The sequence below is a fragment of the Podarcis raffonei genome, chromosome 4 (genome assembly GCF_027172205.1).
Source record: "Podarcis raffonei isolate rPodRaf1 chromosome 4, rPodRaf1.pri, whole genome shotgun sequence".
NCBI classification, from domain to species: Eukaryota; Metazoa; Chordata; class Lepidosauria; order Squamata; family Lacertidae; genus Podarcis; species Podarcis raffonei.
This window is the reverse complement of record NC_070605.1, coordinates 34,818,877-34,842,225: the sequence shown is the minus strand read 5'-3', so window position 1 is coordinate 34,842,225 and position 23,349 is coordinate 34,818,877. Positions and strand designations below refer to the sequence as shown.

At 42.6% G+C, this 23,349-nt stretch overlaps 1 protein-coding gene and 1 long non-coding RNA gene across 4 annotated transcripts; one reads left to right on the top strand and one right to left on the bottom strand.

Moving 5' to 3' along the window:
- Window positions 1–31: 31 nt before the first annotated feature.
- On the bottom strand, window positions 32–15,344 carry DPT (dermatopontin). Its single transcript, XM_053386153.1, has 4 exons — window positions 15,022–15,344; window positions 8,652–8,777; window positions 3,568–3,675; window positions 32–1,966 (listed from the first exon to the last, which is right to left on the bottom strand). The coding sequence occupies exons 1-4, from the start codon at window positions 15,318–15,320 to the stop codon at window positions 1,891–1,893; spliced, it is 609 nt and encodes a 202-aa protein (XP_053242128.1). The 5' UTR covers window positions 15,321–15,344; the 3' UTR covers window positions 32–1,890.
- On the top strand, window positions 5,136–22,840 carry LOC128412794 (uncharacterized). Of its 3 annotated transcripts, none has more exons than XR_008330160.1 (3): window positions 5,136–5,174; window positions 6,237–6,467; window positions 22,534–22,840. It is a non-coding gene; the product is annotated as an uncharacterized LOC128412794 (long non-coding RNA). The 3 variants fall into 3 exon arrangements; XR_008330162.1 differs by lacking the exon at window positions 22,534–22,840 and adding an exon at window positions 9,704–9,918; XR_008330161.1 differs by lacking the exon at window positions 22,534–22,840 and adding an exon at window positions 8,605–8,686.
- The last annotated feature ends 509 nt before the right edge of the window (window positions 22,841–23,349 follow it).

The following is a 23,349-nucleotide window of genomic DNA, read 5'->3' as shown; positions in this document are numbered from 1 at the left end:
CCATTTTATTTTTTCAGTTGATTAGGATAACAATTGACAATGTGCTTGTAAATACCGGACATAATAAAGATATCCTAATACAGGCAATTGGAGTAAATTGCATAGTTTATTTCAACAGGGTTGTCTTTGGGTTCTTAAGTATCTCCCTTTTTTTATTTATTTAATCCTCTCCTGTGATAGAACAAATTGTCACCAGCTTCAGGGACATGGTCACACCTTTTAATGCCAAATAAGTTATACCCCACATTTGACTTACATAGCACACAACATCAGGATGTCGTCAGTTTTACACAATCGTGTTCAGTCACAAAACTGCAACTCTATATTCCCTTTTTAGTTAGAAGTTGGAGATCTGGTCTTATTTTATTCATCATGGGCCTCTGATTATTCAGGATGTCAAAGGAAACATTAAGAAAAACACAACTTGATACCGTTTCAAAGTTCACCTGAAATTTAGACATATTAATTGTAGAAGCGATCATATTTCAGGCAATGGTGTTGATAAGCAATCTCTGGCATCCTTCCTGTTAGGCGGGCTTGCTATATAACAGGTATGGAGAAGCTTTGATCCTCCTGATATTGCTGAACTACAATTCCCATCAGCCCCAGAAAGCATGGCCAATGGCCAAGGATGAGGGGAGTTTTAGGTAAGCAACATCGGGGGGGGAGGGTTCCCCACAACAGATAATATGAATGTGATATATTTTCATGGGTTGCAAAATTGTGGCATAGAAAAAAATGCCTCTGCTATCCTCTAATTGTAAGGGCACTACATTAATCATGTTGTTTGGCACTGGGAGCAAGATTTTTTCTGCAGAAATTGACAGAGTGGGGTCCTGAGTTGGATCAGGGGTAGGGAAGCTTCAGCCCTATACCACCACCACTGCATTCCCCGTCGAGATGAGGAGGGAACCTGAAATTATTCTGTGGTGCTGGGGAGCTCCCATTTGCTCAGCTGCTTCTCCTTCCCAATGCAAATTGTGGGCATGGAGGGCAATCCAAATATTGAGACTACAGCAGGGGACAGAGAGCTAAAGCCCCCTCCTACCCCCACACCAAGATCTCAATATGGATTGAGTTGCCACACTGCTTCGTTTGTGCAATAAGAAGTCTGCACTCCAAGCAAAGGGGCACAATTAACATCCTGTGTGGTTTGGCTTGCTGCTCTGGGTTATTCTGAAGCAGGCATGCACACTGGTAGCATTTGTTGGCAAATGATTAGCTCTGAAACATCAGCAATGCACGATTTTGGGAGTTTTGGCGGTCCTTTTTTGCAAACTGACAACAGGGCGCAGTGGATACAAAGATGCCATGCAAAATCAAGATGCATCTGTACAGGTGAGCTAGACAGCAAAGGAAATGGCTTCATCTAGGTTTATATCAGAAAGCATCTAAACAATGTAAAGTAGCTGTGAATAAAAAAAAATCTAAAAAGTCAAGGGAATGGTCCAAAGTGTTGTCTAAAGGCACACACACACAAGGCAGCTACCCATACTCTCAGGTCAGTGCTGGAAGAGACCCAGTGAAGGGCAGAAATACACACACTACACACTACAGTGTTAACATGGGTCCCCTGCCGTTGCATTCACCAGGTATGTCGAAGGGCCAGGAAAGGGTGGAAGTGGAAGTACTCTGCACACATGCTCTGCAGAGATTATGTAAATCAACCCAGCCCATCTAATCCCTAATTAAGAGCCAAATGGATGTGCCTGTCTTGTAAAATTGAGCTCAGTGTTCTTCACAGCCCTCTTTGCAGAATAAGAGTCATTCTTACTCATCTGCAAAGAAACTGGTGTATGGTTGATATATTGCCTTTGCTATTTTTTTCTCCTTTCCCCTCTACCTTCATTTCCCCCCTACCACCCCACCCCCCAGAAGCATGGCACATATTCACTTCTTCTTAAAATTGTCAAACTGGCAGTCAAAATCCGTCATCCTGCAGATAATAAACTTCCACTGGCGATCCCTGCAAGGGAAAAGATAGAGGAAAGAAGTGTTTAGGTGATGACCAAGACAGAACATTGCAACAGAGCAAGGCTTCTGGTTGGGCTTCTGTTTTTGTGATCTGTCAGGATGAACTTTGCTCGTTTCTTTCGACTTGATCATCTCTAGCTAAATGACTTTAGCTGGAAGTTCAGAGGGTGTAGCCAGAGTATGGCCTTCTCTGTGGCAGCCCCTATGGTGTGGAATTCCCTCCCCACAGAGGTGTGTCTGGGTACTTCAATATACAGCTCTTGGCAAATGCTAAAGACGCACATCTTTACTCTGGCCTTTGACACCTGAGTTGTATGTTGTGGCTGTAATCTGTTCTAACTGTTTTTAATTCTGAATTTTGAATCTTACCTGCCCTGGGATCTGCTGGTGAAAGGCAGGTAATAATTTAATCATCATCATCTCATGATTTTGAACTATTGGAGGTAGAAACTTCAACAAAAATTGGGTGTTGGATCCTAAATAGCAGGGTTCTGGTCGTTGGAGGAACCTTAATTTGATGTTTAGGGAACTTCTAGACATTAGCTTTCTCCAGGAAACAATGGGAGAGGAAGCATTGCCATGAAGCAAACAGAAACAGATGCTTTGGCTAGAGAGACTGAGTATGTGGTGGACATTTCCCATAATTAAAAATGAACAGGGGAGAAGGCATCATTTTTGGCATTTTGTTTCAAATACAAAAATGCCTTAGTACAATGCAAGTCCTTTACTGCTTTCAATGAAATTTGACCTCATTTTCTCTGAAAAAAGAAAAATAGGAGGCGGGCAGAGTTTGCCTGGGAATGAATACTTCTGCCCTCAGCCAAAGGAGAAGCTGCAAATGTGACCCGTCATTGCTAGGCCTACAATACAATTTCAGACCACATTCCTTTATGGGCCAGCTTCTGGGGGCCACATACAAGTGGTGGTTAGGGCCAGAAGCATAAATTAGGCAGGGTAATGGATGTATGGCCTCTACCTTTGTAGAGTAGGGTGCATTCCAGAGACACTCAACAATCAGAGGTCTCTCCCCACTCCATTCCCACCTACTCACATCTCCCAGTCCTCCTTCCAAACAAGCAATAGAAGAATTATCACAATTCAAGGAAAAACTGACCCTTGCAAAAGTACTCAAGGAGAGCAGGGCTGGTGAGGGCTGTAGTTTTGGGAAGGGGGTTGGCTGGAGTCTATTGGAAGCCTAATAGAGAGACTCAAAGGGCTACAATCAGCCCTTGAGCTGAAGTCCTCTGCCCCTGCAATTAGGATTCCTTGAGGAGGATTGGAGGGGTTGGGGTACGGAAAGTCCCCTATTGCTTTGATTGGTTAAGGGATAAGGAGGGGGTGGGATACAGAAGTCCCATACTGCTCTGATTGGGCAAGGGCTAGATTGCCACTCTGTCTCCAGCTCAGTGAATGCATGAAGAGGGATCATCATGGAACTTGTGTCTTCCATGTCCATAGTCCCTACCTCCCTTGGTCTATGTTGTACCTTCCACACCATTGTTTTTTTTTGGGGGGGGGGATATTACAATGTAACAAACCATTTCTTTGCAGCACAGGAAAGGTTCAGGTTTCAAGAGAATTTCTGAATCTGACCTTTCCACACCGGAGAAAGTTGTGGCTGCTCCACGGATGTAATGATCATAGGTATACATCATCATGTCCATATCTTCCCCGTAGTGTTCTGGGTGTTCTGTTGTCAACCTTTTAAACAGGAGGAGTAGGGGGGAATCAAGTTATTTGCCTTCTCTAGAAAAAGTAAGAACAGTTATGTTTCAAATGTTATGACTTTTGCTTTTGTCAGCCCACTAAAAAACCTGTTCACTCATGTAACTTAACCTAGTGCATATCACGCCCACTTTGAACTGAAGTGTGGGTAGTTGCCCCACATCCTGTGATTTCATGTCTGCTCTTGACAAACACAGAGGGGCTGTGTTCAATCTAGCATTAAGCAGATGGTTCTGTTGGAGCAAGGTCTTCTCCTAAGGTCCATTTTGTGTCTACTAAGTCCAGGGCCTTTGGTGTGGTAGCACCAGCCCTTTGGAATGCACTCCCAATGAACAGCAGGAAGGCACCTACAGTATTGGCATTTAGGCACCTGCTTGAAACGCACCCGAGCCATCTATGGTCGATATATTAAGCTGATGGGTGACATTTTTTTTAAAATGGATGTAGATCTGTTATGGATACTATGCTGCTCACTGCCATGATTCCCACCCTCACCTTAATATTGGTAGTACATTTTTTTTTCAAATAAACAAATAAATAAATTAAAGCAATGTAAAGAGAGAGAGAGAGAGTTGTGTCTTGGTCAGTTCTTGTCTTCAGTACTTTTCATCTAGTTCTTGCTAGTTTCTTCAACGAAAAGAAATGCTTCGGATGTGTGACACGTGATGTGCCATGCAGAGTCACTACGGCAACCTAGTCAGATGGGCAAAATAAAACAACAACAACAACATTGTCTGCATTTGTGCAGCATGTTGGTTTACCCATTCATGCTTCATCAAATACAGATGTCTTACTGCTACTCAGGGCATTCTTAAGAGACTGGCCCAGGGAGTAACCTGTTGTACTGGGCCTGGATTTGCTGTCCTTCCTCCTCTTTTACTTTTTAAGGGTTGCTGGCATCCTCGAAAATTCAGCCCCTGTGAGACCCCTCTCACCCTTTGCATGCTGGCTGGGGCTGATGGGAGTTGTAGTCCGCAAGGCACCATTTGGTCAAATGATTAAGGGAAATAGAAAATTTAGGCAACTTGCCCAAGTACACACAAGAAGCCTGTGTCAGAGTCAGGAATGGAAATGAGGAGAACATAGTGTCTCACTTGGTTATTCTACTTCAGTGGAGTCTCTCTGTCTACAAGCCCTTAGCTATTTTCGGTGATTATAGACACACTGAAATTGCCCTATTTTTTATATAATTAAACATATATTCCACAACTTGGTTTTTCTGTTTAGTAGTTTACTATGTCATGTACATAGCAGATGTGGTTTAATTACAGATCATTTCCTGGCTCTTTTTTCTCATCTCCCCCGCCCCCGCCCTCAAAAGACCATTCAGTGCACTGTCTAAACATTGCCAGTAATAGAAGAACATTCTCTAACAAACACAAACAAGAACAACTGACTCTGAAATTCTGGAACGGCTCAAAATTCTTAAAAGAGAACTTATCTCCCATGCCTTATAGAGAGAGCAATGGTACTATGTAAGTTTCTCTCTTGCCATGTGGTGTGCATGTGTGGAAGAAGGAAGGGAGATGTACAATTGCCTTTCGGGTTTCCTGCTATGTCTGTGTCATCTTCAAACACAAGAAACCTTGGAAGAGCTGTAGCTCATTGGTAGAGCATCTGCTTTGCATATGGAAAGTCCTTAGGAACCTGCTGGATCAGACCAATGGCTCACCTCATCCAGGACCCTATTCTCATAATAACCAACCAGGTGCAATCCCAGGCATTCCCAGGTAGGCAATGATGTATTTATGGGAAACGGGGCATTTGCTTGGGGCAGCAAATTTGAGGAGGTGGCATCTCATCACAGCATAGGAGAGAGAAGAGGCCCCAAGGTGCAGGTGGTCATTCCTCCTCCTTGCCCTGCAGCAGTATCAGCGCCATGGCAGCTCTCCTCAGGAGGAGGGAAGAAGGAGGAGAAAGAACCTCTCTCCCTGCTCCTATTGAGGGGGACCAGCTGCACATTAGCTCCTTCCAGGCCATTGTGTTGAAAATCACCAGAAGTGGCGAGAAGCCATGTTGAGGGCAACATGGGAAGGGTAGCACCCTTTCAGCAAGGCTCTCTCCTTGGAAGGAGGCATGAAGAAGAGCAAAAGAGACTTCCTCCATTCCCTTCTAGGGATACCAGCTGTATTCTGCAGTTGCGCCATTTTCCAGACACTGACATTGCCAGTGAAAGAGTCCATTAACATCAACACCTTTAACAAATGGCAAACTGTGTAGAGGAAACAGTTGCATCCGCTAGGGCCCATAATCCTGTAAGGTCTTGGTAAATGTGGTCATTGCTTGGAGAGGCAATGGTGAGTGAGAGCAGCTGTAGCACCAGCCAAACCTTTCTGGACCTCGGCAGCCCTGCTTGCTTGGAGCAGGGAAGTTATTATAAACAGCATTCCAAATGCTGTTTATCTTTCAGACTGCTTCAAGCTGAGGATTGAGATTTCCCTCCACTTATATACATTTACAGATAGATGCAACATCACAGTGACATCTGCAAAGAATTTGCTACTTCTCTATTTAACTTTCTTCTTTATTCCTTCCAGGCTAACGCTGGAAGTTATAGAACAGCTGGCCTCTCATCACAGAACCATAAAATGTAGCTGATTGCTAGAGCCTTTCCCAGGGAAATACCTTACTTTGCCTTCCAAGATTATATTTTGATAGAGTAATAAAACTGTCCCATATAAAAGAACAAGACAACCACGTTCAGCACTAATGAGATCTCACAGGTTCCTAGTAAATGAAGGCTGGATTTCTGGAACAGTTGCCGGCAAGTAAGTCCCATAGATTTCATCAGGGCTTGCTTCTGAGTAGAGGTGCATAAGATTACACTTTAAAGCTGTAATCCTATGCACATTGATGTACAAATAATCCCTCTGAACTTCATGGGCTTAACAAATGCATAGGCTTGTGTCATAAAGAGGGTATGTTGTGATGAACCACCCTGAGATCTACGGATAAAAGGCAGTATACAAAATAATAATAATAATAATAATAATAATAATAATAATAATAATAAAATGCAAATAGCTGTTTGTGGGCAAGGTCAGACCATTAAGAGACCAACCAACAGGATTCTGAGCACAAGGTTTGCTTGGTTTCATAAAATGACGCAGTACTGTAATAGTCAGTATGTAGACTCAGGGACTCTGCACAAATCCTGATTAAACACAGAAGTTGCGGGGCCAGTCTGTCTGCTCAAACACAAAGTGAGTACAGTGGTACCACGGGAGTCGAACACAATCTGTAAAGGAGGTCCGTTTGACTTCCAAAACGTTCGGAAACCAAGGTGCAGCTTCCAATTGGCTGCAGGGAGCTCCTGCACAAGGCGTCACAAGGCGTTCGTCAACCAAGGTCCGACTGTATCTAGTTTGTAAAATGGAAATACTAGGAGGAGGCTACACTTAACAAGGTTTTATAATAAAACGTATCTTTGCTGAAAAGTCTTAAGGGTAAATTCTGTGCACAGTGTAGGACATTGTGGAATTGGAGAAGACCCAGAAAAGGGCAAGCATGGGGTTGAAGCAACTCTCCCATGAGGAATGGCTACAATATTTGGAGTTCTTTAAGTTCAGAGAAAATGTGAGCAAAGGAGGGGATGGGAGAAGTATATAAACTGATGTGTAGGGTGGAGAAAGTGGACAGGGACGCATTTTTCTCCCATTCCCATAAAACTAGAACTCATGGATGTCCAATGAAGATGAACATCGGAAGGTTCAGGACAGATAAAGAACATAGTTCTTCACACACTGCATAGTTAAACTATGGAATTCACTAGTAGTGACAGCCACCAACTTGGATGGCTTCAAAAAGTGGATTGGACAACACCATTGACTGGGAATCAGAAATAGAGAACATATTGTTGCACTCAGCTCATGCTTACAGGGTTCCTACAGGCATCTGGTTGACCTCTGTGAGAAAAGGATTCTAGACTAATGGGCCATTGGCCCTGATCTAGCAGGCTCTGCTTATGTTCTCATGTGTAAAGATAGAGATGGATACCTAAGCACACACTCATGAGGATGTCAGAAGCAGGGAGGTGGTGCTTCAGATATGAACAGCATCCGAAGCTGCCAGGCAAGAGCCTTCAATTGACATGGCAAATCGATGCTCCAAGATTACAACTGAATTGAATGATACAGTAGCGTGACTTGTCCCACTGAGGCACAAAACCAGTTCCTTCATAAATGTAAGCAAAGGCCTTAATGATGACCTTCGCTAGTAAAGCAGAAAGCACCTCCTTCACAAGGCAGACTTTTGGCAGGGCCGTTGCTTCACGCACAGGTGCAGAACATCAGCCGACACTTGGAAGGATGTTTGAAGATTTTATGAAGGGAAATCCAAGATTACTTTCCCTCCTATCTGCAAGGCAATTTTTATTCTGGACTTGTATGCATTGTTGCTGCATGTAGGTCAGCAGCTGGCCCACTAAAAGGCAAGTAAACATCTTGTGCACATCTAATTGAAAACTTCACTTCCTTTGTAGTTCTGTTTGTCTATGATACTTTGAATCACCTTTGGTCAGTCCATTTAAGGAAGCAATTTGCCAGTGCTCATCTTATGTGCACAGACAAAATCATCCTGGTTTCTAATTTGGACAGCTATATCAACAACCCAGTCGCTCAGCTTGTGATACATCAAATTACCCTGTTTTGTTCTATATTAAAGCTCAGTTTGTACTAGAAACTGTTTCTTTTTTGTATTACAGTTCCAGCCCTCTGGGGTCAACCAACTGAAATCAGACAGGCACATAGTATTTGATGCTTAGGTACCTACTGAAGGCATTTTTATTTAAGAAGGCTTTCTCTGAGGAATCATTTACACAATCATTTACAAAATATTAATTGTACATCTCTGGAAAGGTTTTATTGCTTTCAGAGTTTAAGGGAATGATCTTGGGTGTTTTTTTAGAAATGCTCTCAATGCATTAAAAACTCAGTGCACTTTTGTAAACTCACCAACATGAATATGGACATCTCCGGCTGTAGCGGCAGCAATAGAATTGCCACTCTCGATCAAGCACCGATGGAAAATATTGGCTCTGGAATCCTGCCACCAACCCATTATTTGAGCATGTTTGATACCTGAAGAGAAAAAGGATAATGAAAATAAGTTGTACTACTAGTAGTAGCAGTTTTGTTGTTGTTGTTGTTGTTATAAACATGCCTGTAAATACTTTCTTGCAGAGTACTGGAATCTAGCAACTAGGGATGAGCACATATGACTATTTTTGTATTTCTTGGTTTCTAATTTTCCAATATTATTGTTGTGAGTTTGAAGAGTTGGTCTGCATGATGCCTGAGTCCCTTCTAACTCCCAAAGTCCTGATTCCAGCAAGGATTGAAATCTAAATGGAGGATTCCATTGATGAACTAGTCAGGCAAGTTCTTGTGTGAGAGAATGGGCATAGTTGTCACCTAAGGACCACCATTAATGTAGCAAAAGAAGTGATGGTGCCCTGTGGGCAAATGAGCGAGCCTCTCCCTCTCCTCACCTGGCAGCTACTTCGAAGGACAATAGCCAGAGTCCTGGGGCTTCAGCTAGAAGCAGGTAGAAGCCAGACAGTGGGAGACATGCTTGATTTCTGTTTGATTCCAAGCCTGTGACTATCAGAAAGTGTAAATGCTGTGAGCCCCTCCATCTTAGGCTCAGGTTGTGTATATGAGTAAATAAACCACATATCCTAAAGACACCACAGTCCCCGCTGTCTCTCTTTCCAAGGAAATGGAACCCTAGGTGAGTGCTTGGAACCCCTGGACTCTTGCACCACTCAGAGACTGGGTTGACGTGCAACCCATGTCATTCCATTTTCCACATCAGTTTGCAACTTTTAAAAAAGTCCTCATGAAAATTCATCAATATTTTAGTGCAAATTTCTCCTAATAGTCACCTTTTGTGTGCAAATTTGCCTCACAAACACATTTTTGTAAAGCAATTTCCCCATATGTATTGCATTTTTTGTATGGTGTTCTCACTAACCTATGCATTTATATGCACACTTCTTTGCTAGCAAGCGACATTGCAAAATATGGAGAAGCAACCCAGACTCTATCACTGGCTTCCCTTTGCCCAGCCCTGAAAGGACTACCAAGCTTTGGTAGTTGCAGCTGACATTTTGTGATGGGAAGACCAACCCTCCTGAGTACACGGGACATTGGTGACTCCCCAACAGCGCCAGCCCTTGAAGCTTAACTTTTTCTGATGTTTTAAATGGTCTCATACCTGTAGCTGTATGCCTGCCCAAAAACTGTGCCCAAAAACTGTGCTCCTCAGATAGGGCACTGCTGTGCATGCCACAAGGTTCCTCTTAGTTTGTACCAGAAACCAACCTTCCAGAGTCAATTACCAGCTGAAATCAGACAAGCTCCTGGTGCCTTGAAGTTTAAATATATTTTTGTTTTAGAAGGCTTTCTCATAAGCTATTTGTTTTATGGATTGCTAGCTGCCTATCTTATAAATGGTTTTGTCTTTGCAGTCTATCTTTTGTATTTCATTTTAACTTACTGTACATCACTTTGATAGCTTGTAGCTATGAAATAGTTTATAAATCAGCAGAATCAATAATTTAATAATAGTTAATAATGATGATTCTCCTTCCCTTGTGATAGTCTACCATACATGCACTAAGAAAATTATCTGCAGTCTCTAGGGGCTGCTGGCAAAGGTATAAATTCTTCCAAAAGTGAAATGCTGCTGTAGACTAGGAATAAGTGCTTTTTAAAGATCTATTTGCCTGTCATGGAAACCAAATCTATTAGCACTTCTAATAGTGCCACCACTGTGTGGCAGTTATTTCGCTGGCACTATTTCACAGAAATCCCTGTGTTCCGTTTTTCAAAACAGCCGATAAACTAGGGCTGCTTTGCTCAGCTATTACCATAAAAGCCATGCAGTTCTTTCAAGATGATTGTTTCATGTGCTTTTCTTTCTCAAGCGCTGATACGGTTACTGTGTCATATCACCATCAAATAGTAGTTGGGGCTAATGGCTTCATCTATCACTTCACAGTCACCAGTGCCGCCATCAAGGAAGTTTTTTGCTTTGTTTTTAAAATCATTAAACGGTACAAAGGTGGGGTGAGGTGCTCATACTAGGTAAAACTTCCACGTAAGGATTTCAGTTTCAGCTTGGATAAGTAAAGCCAGACATTCCAAAGGAACATGACCTCAAATGGCTCTACAGCCTTGAATTGTTAACCAGTCATTTTCCCCTTACACTCACTTTCGACTTTGTCAGCAAAAAGGGGTGAATGAAGATAGTTGCATTTGGATATGGTTTTGTTAAAAAAAAAATTAAGGTCTCAGATATAGAATAAATATTCATAAATGCACACATATCTAAATATATGAAATGTGTCTGCAATAGTATGGGAGAGCAATCCTGAAGCCATTTTAACTCTCCCAGTGACCTCAAATATTCCTCTGTAGTAAGGGAGGCAAATGAGGAAAGCCTTCCCATTGTCTTTTTGCTTGCAAATACTGTCTTAAGGGTGTATTTGTGTATGAATAGGGTGAGCCTGTGACCCAGATTCAGGACCTAAAGTATTAACCATCACAAAAGAATGGCCAGACTGCCCAGGTAATGCAATTAGTGACCATTATCAGGTATCCTGGCAAACAGGATTTCTGCTGTAGACCGCCTCCCTCTGTGATGTTTTGGGGGGTGGCCTTGGGCTACAGGGTGGGCAATTTCAAAAATCTATATAAGGGCTTGCGCACCATTGTTCACGGTTCCCCTCCCTCCTGCATGTGGTGAGTGGGGACCCTGTTGCAACAGTTCCTTTAATAAAGACCAGGCTTACTAGCCACTTTGCTTCTCAGTATACTCTGGTTGGCCTCTGTTATTTTCTCCTACCATTGGGGAACCCACTTAAGGACTCTATACGGGCTCCGGAATACCCCATAAGGGAAAGGGAGCGGTGTTTTTTTTTTTCTTATAGCAGTTTTCAAAGACCAAAGGAAGCTGTCTTACACTCTGGCAGACCCATCGGTCAATCTGGTTCAGTACAGCCTAGAATCACATAGGCTTGCTAGGGTTTCAGTCAAGGGACAATCCCTAGCTCTACCTGAAAATGCCAGTGACTGAACCTGGGACCTTCTGCTTACCAATGAGCTGCATCCCTTCTCCAGTTTGTAATGAGTTTGCCCAGGCTCCAGCACTGCTTGCCCCATACTAGCCTTCCTCAGTGCCAAGCCCTTTCTCCTCACCCCCACAACTACTTTTGTGCAGGGTGTGTGTCCCCAGTTCACAGCTTCCTTCAGAAACTGCAGTTCTCAGGATTCTCTGGGGGAAGCCATGTGCTTTAAATGTCTGGAGTGGATGCGACCTAATTTTATGATGGTGTGCTTGAACATCTTATGTTATCGCCAGCTGCATAGGTAGAAGCAAGCAATGCTTTTTAAAAGAGGAGAAGGCAGTACGGTGGACCTGTTACTGCTTGTGGCTACACACTCTTGTGTACCGCTGTCATCACTAGTAAAACTGCCTTTGCCATTTTTAGCAGCATTACCAAAATCATCGTCATCTGTGGCCAAAGTCACAGGGAAAGTGTGGTGGAGTAGAGGGAGAGCTAGGTTAGCAAGTGGGAGAACTCAGGCTCATGAAGCTGTCCCAGCTCTTTCTTAGCCTAGCCTTGGTGGCTATTTGCAGTTTAGTTGCACTGCAGAAAGCTTGCTGGGGAGACCACGCATTACAAGGAACTCAAAAATAGCAAGGTTTTAATAACAAAAACAAAAACTCCTTTTACACTAAATACATCAAGAAGCATGACCCAACCCATCCCCCAGGGTACTGAGAGAGCTAGGTGCTGCTCTTTATATACTATACCCAATTGCTGACACAGCTTAATTAACACAACTTAGCAGCACCTGCTATACTGTTTCACAGCTGTAAAACTGGGACAAGTTATTTGCTCTGGCCCTTAAAGACATACATATCTTGTGGAACAATAATGAACCTTCAAATTTAAAGAGACCATTCAACAAGCCTAGCCTTCCTCACAGGGTCGTTGTGAGGATAAAATGGCACAAAGATATATTACTTCCTAAACCCAGGCCTTGAGAAAAGGGTGGGAAATAAATGTACATCCTTTGGTATGATGAGTTTTATTTCATAGACTCCATCAGCATTTCTAGGCAAAATATTAGCTAACGATAGCATACATGGGGGGAAAATGGCCATTTGTATTTCCAAACCAGAGTGTTAAGAGGTCAGTGTTAATGCTTTCTTAACATGCATATTTTTTTCCAGATTTAGATGCTTTTTCTTATTTCCATTTCACCTTTAAAGACATAACTCCAGACCATCTCTTCCTTTCTTTTTTAGCAAAGAAACTGGCAGGTCTCCCTCTCCTATCTTGTGCCAAATAAGCACATTCTGTGTGAGCAAAGTGAAGAAGAAAAATATATGCAATGATGAGCAATACAGTTAAAAGATGTGAAAATGTTTTGTTGAGTTCAGTTAACATTTTCATGTTTAACACAAAGTGCCAAAGGCTCCTAGGGGAGGTGGGGTGGTGAGAGATTATGCCCTCTTGTTCAGATTTCTTTTTTGGCTTTAGGATATTGAGGGAAAGTTGTGGTGCCGTTTTAGTACAAACACAAATTTTAAAGGCAGTAAGGTAAAAATGAGAATGTGAAGAACCTTGCAACCAACTTAACACCTTAGTAAGAAGAACTTACTACTGGGGAATGGGGAGAGGAAAGATTACTTGACCACAAGTCAAAGGACAAGATAATTCTTCCATCTATAGTTTCATTTAAACAAATATATATATATATATTGAATCATAAGCAAGGAAATGAGGCAGCGCATTTAACACCGAACCATTAGAAGACATGTTTAGATACATCCTGCCTAGAAATATTTAGTGCACAGTATGTGTGACAGAATGTTCTGCACCACATAATATGAAGAGAAACTGAGAACTCGGACTACATAAAATATCCCCTCCCTATCTTTTGAGGTGGACTTTTAATCATTCTTAACTGAATAGGAACAGGAGTCTTTCGTTGCAAAATTCATCCAGCACTGGGCAGATCTCTCAAATCATTAAAATGTTGGCGGGAGATCAACAGCACTTTCTTCAGAGAGCTGAACATATTCTAATAGAGCTATCATTGCTCATGTACATTCATTGCTCTCCCCCCTCTTGCCCCGCATGGAATATTTCTCTAGTCAAATAGATTTTGCAAGGTTTCCTGGCGCTGTTAAAATCTGCTTCGCTAGAACAGAATATGATAGCCCTGCCAAGCAAAAATTCTTCTCATTACAAACAACAACAAGAACTATTATCCATCTAACTCCAGCCAATGTTGCTGAACTGGTGGACAAAAGTACAATGCTTGCAAGACAAGGAGGGAGACAAATCAAGGAAGCAAGGAATGGAACAGTACAAATGGGAGCCATTGTGGTGTTGTGATTAGAGCGTTGGACCAGGACAGTGGTGGTGAACCTTTTAGAGACCGAGTGCCCAAACCCCAACCCAAAACCCACTTATTTCTCGCAAAGTGCCAACACAAAGTGCCATGAGTTGTTTAGCTTTTGCGGTGTGTATGTGTTTGTCAAGGCTTGTTGAGCTTTTTTGAGGGGAATGCCGAGAGGCAGCCACCAAACTAACACAGAGGAAGCCAATCGACAACAGGCAATAATCTCCCGTCCAATCACCACAGACAATCTCCAGCTCGCACAAGCAACAAATAACCCATTTCCAGCTTGCAGTGGCATGGGGGGGCCCAAGGAACTCTAGTGAGAGTTTCCTGCCCACAGTGGTCTGGGGGGGACAGCTGCCCACTTTGCCAACCCCCAGCAACGGCGCGGATGGACCGATGGCACACGTGCCCACAGAGAGGGCTCTGAGTGCCCACTCTGGCATGCGTGCCCTAGGTTTGCCACCACTGGACTAAGATCTGGGAGACCAGGGTTCCAATCCCCACTCAGCCATGAAGTTCGCTGGGTGACCTTGGTCCAGTCACTGCCTTTCAGCTTAACCCGCCTCATGGGGTTGTTATGAGGGGATGGGAAGAGCCAAAAATGCCACCTGGAGCTCCTTGGAGTAAAGGTGGGATATAAAGCCAATAAATACATGAAGTTGTGACTGCCTCATCTATGGAAATACATAGCAGAATCATCACTGCAGGTTGTTGGATTGTTCACACTGGCTTAAGCAGAGCGTTAATTCCTTAATTAATTTGTTTTAGTACCACATGCATTGCTATCTGTTAAACATCACATCAGCCTGGCGCTGAGTAACATGGGTTTCGCACACACACACTCTCTCTCACAAACACAATGGCAGCTCCTAAAGAAAGTTTAAGCTTGGTGTCCTACCATTCCAATCCAGCTCTGTTGATCTCTTCCCACCAGCACTCTGAGGGCTCTCCCAAGGTGTGAGGGGTAGGCATGCAGGCATAGTTCCACAGTCTGTCAGAGCCTTCCTTTTTGCTGAAAGTACTCCTCACGGCCACTATCACTTGGCCATGAGGACACTGGAAATTGAAACCCTGCCGGTACACATTGACCCATCCGTCGCTGCCCCTGTAGTCACTATATGGGTCATAATAGTCCATGTATTGGCCCCAGGCCACCGTGAGCAGCGGCAGGACCATGCAGAGGAGAGCGAGGTCCATGTTGCTTGTGTTTCTGGCTGTAAAGTGTCCTGCTGGTTTGTTGTGCTGGCTTTTTTTTTTTTAGCATCACGTCAAACATTTGGATTCCAGATGTGGAATATCTAGCTCCAAACGCAATGTGTCACCGTTTAGCGGAGCTTCTCTGGGCGAAAGACTTGGCCGCAGACACATTCAATTAGTTTTAAGGTGGAACTTTATGAGCACATTAATTCCTGACATCGTCTGAGCTGGGATTTCCTAGGACTATAAACCAGTTGCAATCCCAAGGGCTCCCATATAAAAAGAGGTGAGTGTTATATATCACAGATGTTCATACAGTAGCTGGAGATGGGGACAGGAGGGGGGGGAGAAAACCTTTTCCATTTGAAAGCACAGCTACTGCTGCAGGCAATCGTGATTTGGCAAAAAGCTGGAATTCCAGGAATCACAATGAAATAACTTCAGGTTGCAATATTCCACCCCTAGCCTCTGTTTGGCTTGGGGAGGGGGGAACAACATTCTTTTTTATTGGAGAAAAATATTCCTTCATAGATTAAAAAATACAGTCTTGGATCCAAGTATGTACCTATGCAACTGTTGCACTGTAAGCTTGCTGCCCTGTGATAAAATCAACAGATCATTGGGGAGGCGGGAAAGGATAAAACGTGCAACTCTTGTGGAACAGTTGAGGGCCCCTCCAGACACCTTTTAAATTAGCCAGTCATAGTTATTTGTGCTCATGATGGTTATACGCCATCTCGTTTTCCATGCTGTTTGCACCTGCAAAGGTCTCCGGGCAGATATTAGGCTTCATTTCCAATCATTTCATGTCCCATAATTTTGTCCTGAAATCCTCCTCACGCAGAACAGTTAGTGTTAAAGTACAAGTGTGGAAATGGAGGCAAAGAATGAAAAACATCTGAGGCTGCCCTTGCTGCAAAATTGGTTTCACACCATGATTAATAATAATAATAATAAACAAACTTACCTGCTTTACTTGCCTTCTTCAGCCTCCAGCTTCCTAGTTTCAACTCCTGCCATGTGTCTCCTCTTTGGTCAGTTGAATGAGCCTGCTAATATCCTTTTTACTTTCTTTGTCAGTTATAAAATACTATTTGGGTACCTATTAAACATGCTGCCTCTACCCATATTTTCTCCTAACCAAGGCCCGATTTTGCACTATACATTTAAAGCAGTTATCACCCCACTTTACACAGTCATGGCTTCCCCCAAGCAATTCTGAGAACTGTAAATTGCTATGGGTGTCAAGAGTTGCTAGAAAAACCCTGTTTCCCCTCATAGAGCTACAATTCCCAGAGTTCCCTAGGAAGGGGGAATGATAGTTTAACCACTCTGAGAAACGTAGCTCTGTGACGGGAAATAGGGGTCACCAAACAAGTGAGAAAATGAGACACATAGAGAATAGAAATGGACAGATTTAATCCATCCCTGATGATAGCTGTCTGCTACCTCCCGTATTGCAGACAGTATGCCTCTGAGGTTGCTGAAGACCACAAGTGGGGAAAGTACTATTGCCCTCATGTACTGCAGGTGGTCTTCCCATTGGCATCTGGTTGGCTGTTGTGACAACAGGATGCTGAATTAGACAAACCTTTGGTCTAATCCAACAAGTGTTCATGTGTTCTCTTCTAATGTGCATGTGCTGAAAGAGCCACTTTTATGGGAAGCCCAACAGCAGAAAGTACAGGAGCATTTTGCCCTGAAATCTGGTATTCTGCTTTCTGTTCTGCAAAAAGCACAATTTGTTTGAAGGGACTCCAGACTCTGAATTCTAGAGCACATATGGCAGTGAAGTGCTTTGCATGCACAAGGTGTAGCGTTTCCTGTTGAAAAGATATTGGGCAGAAAGGCTGGGAAAGTCCTCTGCTTGTGAACTTGGAAACTAAAGCCACTGCCTGTGAAAGTTAAGATAAATAATACTAGGGAAGATATGGGCCAGCATGACGCAGATGCCCCTGCTTGCTCTGCATTTTGAAGAGAACTGGCCTAATTTTCACTCCCAAACTTATAAGCAGATATATATACATGCCTACTTGCTTGAGAGTCCCATGGACTGCAAGAAGATCAAACCTATCCATTCTTAAGGAAATCAGCCCTGAGTGCTTGCTCCCAGGAAGGACAGATCCTGAAGCTGAGGCTCCAATACTTTGGCCACCTTGTGAGAAGAGAAGACTCCCTGGAAAAGACCCTGATGTTGGGAAAGATGGAGGGCACAAGGAGAAGGGGATGACAGAGGACGAGATGGTTGGACAGTGTTCTCGAAGCTACCAGCATGAGTTTGACCAAATTGCGGGAGGCAGTGGAAGACAGGAGTGCCTGGCGTGCTCTGATTATGTGCTTGATTATGTGTTTCTCCAATTACTGCAATGCACTCTTGGTTAAAAAAATAATAATGCACACCAAGATACATATTTTGGGGGAAATACATTGGAAATACATTTGATATTGTAGAGGAAGAATGTGTACAAAATGAGTACAAAATGCATGCAATGCCTGTGCTCATTTTGTGTGTGCAAAACCTGGGACAAAACAGACTTATGACTCAGAAGGGAAATAGGCTTATCTGCCCATCCCTAGTGGCACCTGCTTATTTTGCATCCTCTTCCTAAACACGTAGTCTCCGCCTGTTGTTTTGTTCTCATGCTGACAGCCTAGCAAACAGCGGTAATTTATGCTAATCCTATAACGGCTCCAGGATATGAAACCTCCCCGAAAAGCATCTTGCATTCTGCAGTTATCCAGCTTTAATGGCACTCCTCTGACAATCCTATAAACTGCATTACTAGTAAATACTCACAGATTTCTTCTGAATAGAAAGACCATTCCAACTTCTTACCATAAAACCTCATTGGCCCAATGCTATAAAACATTTTTTTTTTTTACAGCCTGGATGAAAAAATTACCAAGCAAAAGTGGATATATAGGCAAGTTGCTGAATCTCACATTAGAACCATACACCCAATGTTTATTGGGTAGGGTGTTTTTAAATCCATTTTCAAGACGGCCAAGTGTTGGAATACTTGAGTAGTATGTTTTCGTTTTTGATTATTTCTGGGGCTGGGGAACAGATTTTCAGAGGGCAGAAAGTGATTTGAGTCAGAGGCTTGATTCTGATGATATGAGTCTGATGCTTCAGATAGTTTGCCCTTGCATATGCATATATATGTTTTTACTCATTATCACCTGTTGTTGGATGTTGGAAGGAATATAGGAAAGTGATTTATAGTGAGTCAGCCACTTGAGCCATCTAGCTTAGTATTTTCCAAACCAACAGGCAATGGCTCTCCAGGGTTTCTGAAAGTACCAGTAATTTCCCCCAACTGCAAATAATGATGATGATGATATATTCCTGAAGATGCAAGGGATTGAACCTGAGATATTTTGCATGCAAAGTACCGTATTTTTTGCTCTATAAGACTCACTTTTTCCCTCCTAAAAAGTAAGGGGAAATGTGTGTGCGTCTTATGGAGCGAATGCAGGCTGTGCAGCTATCCCAGAAGCCAGAACAGCAAGAGGGATTGCTACTTTCACTGTGCAGCGATCCCTCTTGCTGTTCTGGCTTCTGGGATTCAGAATATTTTTTTTCTTGTTTTCCTCCTCGAAAAACTAGGTGTGTCTTGTGGTCTGGTGCATCTTATAGAGCGAAAAATACGGTATATGCTCTACCACTGAGATATGGTCCTTCCTTAAAAACAGGATCTGCAGGTTTTTGAAACAAAGAATAGAAAAAGCTGCAAAATCTGTTTGCCAGGGATGAAAGAGAGATGAACACACCATGCACAGGGCTCCCTCTTCCAACCAGCTTCAATTCTCAGGGTGGTGGGGAATTATATCCAGCCTGGACCTTTGTGTTTTGAACTGCAAATGTCTCCATTTTCAACTTTTTAAAAAAATGTTTTTAGACTTTGTGAAAGTGAAGTCTGTTTGCAGCCTACAAAAAAGAAAAGGTAGCTGTGCTTCCATGTCTTGATAATAGTGTTGGTAATAGTATTATTTCCAGTTTTATCTTTATAAATAAATTCAAAACATATTTATACAAATATATACAAATAATTAAAACAGTAAGTATTAAATGGACACCATTCATTTCTTGGGGGTGGGATTCCTACACCCTTAATATATTTTGTTTGTTTAGTTTGTTTAATTAGACCTGGGAATAATCGTCATTGAACACAGTGGGGCATGTGTCTGAGTACACATACATAGGATTGCACTGCAAGACTGATCAGACACTTTCTCTTCTTCAAAGAAAGAAATCTGAGATTCTCACATGGTCCCTGTGATTTCACAATAATTTTATATGATAATATGAATCTGCCACGTTGCCAAATAACATCCTCATGCATAACTAGCTCTACAGTGAGACACATTCTAGGTTTACATTGAGGTCCTGGGTGATTACTCATCATCGTACAGAAAAATGTCCAACTCCAGCAATGAAGATGACATTATACCCAAGAGAGTTTGCCTCTGCAAGAGCTGCTAATCACCATAGCAATGACTCTTCCACCACCAGCACTCGCCTGCTTTTTCATTTCTTTTTTGCCACATCATACAGTGCAAGAGTTGCCATATTTCAGCATCTTGTCAGGTTAAAAACTGCATCTAGCATTGAAAGCAGAGACCTCAAAATGCCAGATTATGTGGATGAGCAAATGAAATATCCAGGAAATGTGATGGCTAACCCTTTTTAGCCCACGCTGAAGGTTGGCCGCCACCACCACCACAAATGGTGCATGTCAGAGGTGCATGTGGTCAAAGCTGCCACCAAACGCTTCATTTTAGAGCAAATTTTTTCTAATAGACACATTTTTATCTGCCGTTTTGCCTAATACATACATATTTGCAATGCATTTTTCCTTAATAATGCAGTTTTGCTTCGTTATTTTTCACCAACATTGATATCATGTCATTAATATTACTATTATTAATATCATTACAGTGGTACCTCTGGTTATGAACTTAATTCGTTCTGAAGGTCCGTTCTTAACCTGAAACCGTTCTTAACCTGAGGTTCCACTTTAGCTAATGGGGCCTCCCGCTGCCACAGCACCGCCAGCGCACGATTTCTGTTCTCATCCTGGGGCAAATTTCTTAACCTGAGGTACTACTTCCAGGTTAGCAGAGTCTGTAACCCTAGGTGTTTGTAACCCAAGGTGTTTGTAACCCAAGGTGTTTGTAACTGAGGTACCACTGTACTATCATATTTCACCAATATAAATATTTTATGCACACTTTACCAAATACATTTTTGTACACATTACCAGTCTGCAGAATGACACTGCAAAATGTGAAGAATTGTGGGGACACTTCAAAGGATGACTGTTTTTTTAGTGGGGCAGTGTTCTACTCTCCTTATGCATCAGCCTCCACTGCAAGAAGGGGTTACTTGATGAGTGTAGTTTGTTATACTTTTGAAGAGGGTTCTGTTTTTACAGAATGCAGCTGTTGAAGTTGCATTCTGAAATGGAAGATCTGAATGAGAGGAGAGGATATTATTACTATTACTATTACTATTATTATTATTATTATTATTATATCAGCTTCTTAACCTTTTCTCTTCATGCATGTTTTCCACTGACAATCACCCCTCCCCAGCTACTTTTACCTTCCACTTCTTGTCTTTCCCCTCACAGTGGACATAAAAACCACATGCAAGGGAAGGGGGTGATTTTTTTCAGTGGAAAACCGCATGAGGGGGAATGGTTAAGAAGGCCTCACTTTCCACTCTAATCTTTCCTTTCTTGTAGCTTTGGTGACAACACGGTGTAATATATCCCCACAAAGAGTCATGAAATGTCACATAACTAGGCTTGACATGAGAATTCACTTGAGCCTGGCTCAAAGGAGAGGTGAGCTTTTAAAAGACCTCTGAGCTCCCTAAACCTTCACTGACTCAGATTGATACCACCTATGTAACTTCCATTTTTTACTTACTTTTACATTTGGATGGTGCCATGGCAGTGGAGCATGTCAAAGCTTCCAAAGCAGTTTCTCTTGGGAGTTGTAGTATTTCCAAGGGACATGGGCATCACAGTGACCCTTAGTTGAACTACAACTCCTAGGGGACATTGTTCTGGAAGCACTGACTACTCAGTAAGCATCCGAAGGAACCTACCTGCTCCCTGCTCTCTTCTTGGTACGACAGTCACTGCAAGGCCCTAATTTAAAAGTAAGTAAAAGGGAAAGGTCCTTCATTTCCCAGGTTCCCCAAAGCAGTCCAGGGGAAAACTGGTTTGCCCAGCTCTGCACATAAAACATAGTAAAGAGAGAGGAAGTTTAGAGAGGCCAAAAGTTGTATCTTACTCCAGACAGTTACATTGTCAGATGCAGGGGATGGAGGAGTTAAATGGCCTCAGCCCAGGATACCTAAAGGAGCGTCTCTACCCCCATCATTCAGCCCAGACACTGGGGTCCTCCTCTGAGGGCCTTCTGGAGGTTCCCTCACTGCGAGAAGTGAAGTTATAGGGAACCAGGCAGAGGGCCTTCTTGGAGGTGGCACCCGCACTGTGGAATACCCTCCCTTCAGATGTCAAGGAGATAATGAACTACACAATTTTTAGAAGACACCTGAAAGCAGCCCTGTATTGGGAAATTTTTAATGTTTGACATTATTATACTTTTATATTCTACTGGAAGCCGCCCAGAGTGGCTGGGGAAACCCAGCCAGGTGGGCAGGGCATGAATAATAAAATTGTTGTTGCTGTGTAATCTAGAGACTATCTTCATGCACACTCGACCTGTCATAACAGGTAGTTGAAAGTTTGGACTAACTTCAGTCCCATTGATTTCGTTGGCTTGTTACTCTAAACATGACCTATACCTATTGTGATGGCTATTTGCTAGCTTATATTGGGTTAGAGTCAGACATAAGTCATGATGAGAGTTGTAGACCCATTGAAATCAATGGAACAGGGTCTACTCTAAGCATGACTAAGTCTTGATCCAACCCAATACCTCCAGTCTTCTGGGTTCTCCTGAAGCTGTGCTTACTCAACAGTACTAAGATGTGCAAAAGCTCTGGTGCTTGTCATGGGAACAAATCTATGTCTGTACATTGAGTTGGGCTGTATCCAGGATAAGGGTTTCGCTGGAAACTTGTTCCTGTTGTTCTGTGCAGTGTGTCTATGCCATGACAGAACAATAATAATAATATCATTGCAAACTGCTGTGGGGTAATTCCTAACTAATCACTCTTAATAACTCTCCACAGATCCACAGGGGTAAAGCAGAGGTCAGCGCTCGATTGATCTTCTGAGTTAAAGCGTCAGAAGTGGACTGTAATTCTCAGGCTGGTCATGGGAATGAGATTGAGTCCAGCCTGAGTGTTGAGTAGTTCTCAGGGAAGCACAATGATTGCTTCATTCTTGAAAGCGTTGCTGAAGGGCTTAATTCCTCTATGGACACGCTACGCACACTGGAGCAAAGGAAGTGTAGAGTATTCTCATTTTCATCTGCTTCCATCTTTATGCATCTTTGAGAAACAAAGTTTAAAGGTTGTTTACATGATCAAGCATTATTTCTTGCTGTTGCTTTCTTTAAAAAAATTAATGCTGAAAAGATGATATAAAACACAATAAAAGCATTATCTGTTCATTTTTAAATGTAGCATTCTAATAAGGAAGATACTTGACATGCACATATTACAAAGCGGAGGTTGAGCCTTGAAGGAATAGTGACCTGCCTAAGAGCACTTAAAGACTTTATGTTTGAGCTGAGATTTCCCAGCTCACCCTTGTATCCAGTACTCTATTCCTGCTATTGTTGGCTCCTTTTAGTTGAGAGTAAAGCAACAACAAAGGCAAGCCTAGCTTTCAGTGAAACAATCGGGGGTGTATTATCAGCGTAACCTGACCCACACCCGATGTCAGGTGCAAAACAGCTGGGTGTGACTGTGGTAAAAAGGCCCGTGGGTCAAATTAGGATGCCTGGTGGGCTTAATTAAACCCATGGGCTACCAGAGTATGCCCATACTTAGTAAATTTTTTTAGAAGTCCCATCAATTCATCAATCTCCATGGAAAATTTAG

What these genes read in the sequence shown, in the direction of transcription:
- DPT (XM_053386153.1), bottom strand. Translation starts at nt 15,320, where the DNA reads ATGGACCTCGCTCTCCTCTGCATGGTCCTGCCGCTGCTCACGGTGGCC. An exon ending in AACAGAGCTGGATTGGAATG is followed by an intron (nt 8,778 to 15,021) that starts GTAGGACACCAA and finishes TTTTCTCTTCAG; the next exon opens with GTATCAAACATGCTCAAATA. An exon ending in AGATGTCCATATTCATGTTG is followed by an intron (nt 3,676 to 8,651) that starts GTGAGTTTACAA and finishes CCTGTTTAAAAG; the next exon opens with GTTGACAACAGAACACCCAG.